General features: G+C 56.3%; 1 protein-coding gene across 1 annotated transcript; it reads left to right on the top strand.

The window, feature by feature from the left end:
* Positions 1-32: 32 nt before the first annotated feature.
* LOC103584476 (beta-1,4-galactosyltransferase 3-like) lies at positions 33-2651 on the top strand (the record flags this gene model as incomplete). The annotated part of the gene is made up of 4 exons (XM_008565463.1): positions 33-106; positions 907-1086; positions 1449-1723; positions 2416-2651. Coding segments are annotated over exons 3-4 (498 nt in total), but the record flags the coding sequence as incomplete, so codon positions are not given.
* Positions 2652-2678: the final 27 nt, after the last annotated feature.

The following is a 2678-nucleotide window of genomic DNA, read 5'->3' as shown; positions in this document are numbered from 1 at the left end:
GCCCCATGACGCGAGGCCCCGCCTCCGCAGCGCCCGCTTCCAAGATGGCCGCAACGATGCCTGCCCGGCTGTCGGGGTGGCGGTGACGACGGGAGCAGAAGACCAGGTATGTAGGCTGGGAACGGCGGAGAGAGAGGCCCGGGAGAAAGGTTCGGGCGGTCGGGAGGGTGAGAAGTTTTGGGTAAAGGCTGGAGACGAGCTTGAGCAGGTCCGGGTCCCAGGTGGAAGTATAGACGGGGGCCGGGTGGGCTCACTTTGCAACGTAGGGCAAACGCAAAGGGAGATTGGGATGAGATGGGCGTGCTCCGAAAGAACTGAGTTTTAACCCACTGCCGAGCGCTGACCACGCCCCTCCAGGTGAGCCCGCTCGGCTTCCCCGGACCGTCTTTGCCCCAGCCCGCCCTCTCCTTTTCTCACTTCAGCGGTAACCCTCCTCCCCACCCCCGCTAGGACTGGGAAAGGGTAGAAAAGGTAGAGGACGCCACCCCCAACCTACTCCCCGCCGCGCTCCGGGGCTGTTTGCTTGCAGCTACCAGGTGGTCATGCTGCCTGCACCTGCCGAGCAAGCTCCCAGGTACTTGAAGGAAGGAGCCTGTCTCCTACTTCACCCAGGGCTCTCTACGGTCCTGTCATGACTGTTTCGCCCCTTGAACGGGTTTTCGGTCTGGGGGAAAACAATATTTCCTTTAACTGCATTGTCCCCACTCCCCTAACAAGTCCGTCCTGTTGGAGTGGGGGTAGTGGCCTGGGTAAGTAGGAACCTGACACTATTGCTCCAGGGTAGCCCGGGAGGAAGGCCACGGACCTTGCGGCTCCTGCTCCTCCTCTTTTCTTTCCAATCACTTTCTCTCACTTCCCTTGTCTGGGTAACCGGTTTCACTCTGATCCTGATCTCTGCCCGTGCAGGTGGCTGGTTATCCTTGACCACTTCTGTTCCAGCTGGCCCCAGGTTCGCTGTTGGGAGCGCTGGATGGAGCCTTTCTCTGTCCTCTGTGACATTTCCAGTTTTAGATAATGCCTCACATCTCTGCACCCCCGGGACCCCCTGGCGTTCCCATCATTCTGAAGAAGGCAGTTTAAACCTACGTGAGTCTATTCCTCTCTGAAACTGGAAGTGGAGTTCTCCAGAGACTTTTCTGAAATGGACATGGGACTTGAATGATGTAAGCATTCTTGGGGGTGGGGACTGAGAGTAGATGGTGGGAGTGGTTTGGGGGGAAATGGAGGAGGTGGAACTTGGGCTGGAAGTAACAGGTTGTAGGGCTGCTGGTGGTAACATTCTTTTTGTTTTCCTTCCACGACTGTACACTTGTGTGTTCCCTTCTGTGACTTGTTCTCTGCCTCTTTCCTCTTTACCCCCGGCACCACCTTCATCTCTACTTTCTGATCTCCCTGCTGGTTTGTTCTCTTCCTGCCTGCCCCCAGAATTCTCTTCTCTCCTTCCCCAGACTTCAACCCAGGATGTTACGGAGGCTGCTGGAGCGGCCTGGCACGCTGGCCCTGCTTGTGGGCTCCCAGCTGGCTGTCATGATGTACCTGTCACTGGGAGGCTTCCGAAGCCTCAGTGCTCTATTTGGCCGAGATCAGGGGCCAACATTTGACTATTCTCACCCCCGTGATGTCTACAGTAACCTCAGTCACCTACCTGGGGCCCCTGTTGCCCCAGGGGGTCCTCCAGCTCCTCAAGGTCTGCCCTACTGTCCAGAACGGTCTCCTCTCTTAGGTGAGTACAAAAGGAAGGAGGAGGTGAAGGAAAGGACAAACTGTGGGGACACAGAGGCCTGGGCAGGCATGGAGTGGCAGGAGCAGGACAGATTAATGTACTCTGAAGGTGGGCTGAAGTTAAGATGGGGTGGACTCTGAATTCGGAGTTTAGACTAGGTTCCCGGGTTGGGCCACAGCTTTCCATTACCTGCCCATTTTGGGGCTCTTCCTGTCCCAGGCTAGGAATTGTTTCTCTTGTAGATAAGCCGTGGTTTAGTTAGTTAGTTGGAAGTCCAGTTCTCTCCATTCTCCAATTGTAGCTTCCAACCCTGTGAGGCAGGAGAAAGTTATAGAACCTCAAAATCAGAAGGTAGTGCCATGAACAAGTTTGGATACAGGTACAGGGCATGAAAGGGTTCTGGGAAGCAGGAAAACCCACATCCAGTGGAAGGAGGAGAGCCAAGGGGAATGTGGGTAGGGATGTCTCCCCAGGAGACTTGTGGAATGCAAAGGTAAAGATCCTGCACCTTCCAGGCTTTGTAGAGTTATCCCAATGATGCGGAACCCAAGGCTTGTGAGATTTCTTAGTGACTCTGGGGGGAACTGAACCCCAGAACCAGACTGCTAGGGCCAGAGGTATTCCAAGGCCCTGATAATCATTCTTTTCCCCTTGTCCCTCCAATCCCTGAACTTGCCGTTCCCTCCCGACAGTGGGTCCTGTGTCAGTGTCCTTTAACCCAGTGCCATCGCTGGCAGAGATTGTGGAGCGCAATCCCCGGGTGAAACCAGGGGGCCGGTACCGCCCCGCAGGGTGTGAGCCCCGCTCCCGAACAGCCATCATTGTGCCCCATCGTGCCCGGGAGCATCACCTGCGCCTTCTGCTGTACCACCTGCACCCCTTCCTGCAGCGCCAGCAGCTTGCTTATGGCATCTATGTCATCCACCAGGTACCCCCGGTCCCCACCCCACTCTCT

Source organism: Galeopterus variegatus, unplaced genomic scaffold (assembly GCF_000696425.1).
Source record: "Galeopterus variegatus unplaced genomic scaffold, G_variegatus-3.0.2 Scaffold59910, whole genome shotgun sequence".
Classification (NCBI taxonomy): Eukaryota; Metazoa; Chordata; class Mammalia; order Dermoptera; family Cynocephalidae; genus Galeopterus; species Galeopterus variegatus.
This window is presented reverse-complemented; position numbering and strand designations above follow the sequence as displayed.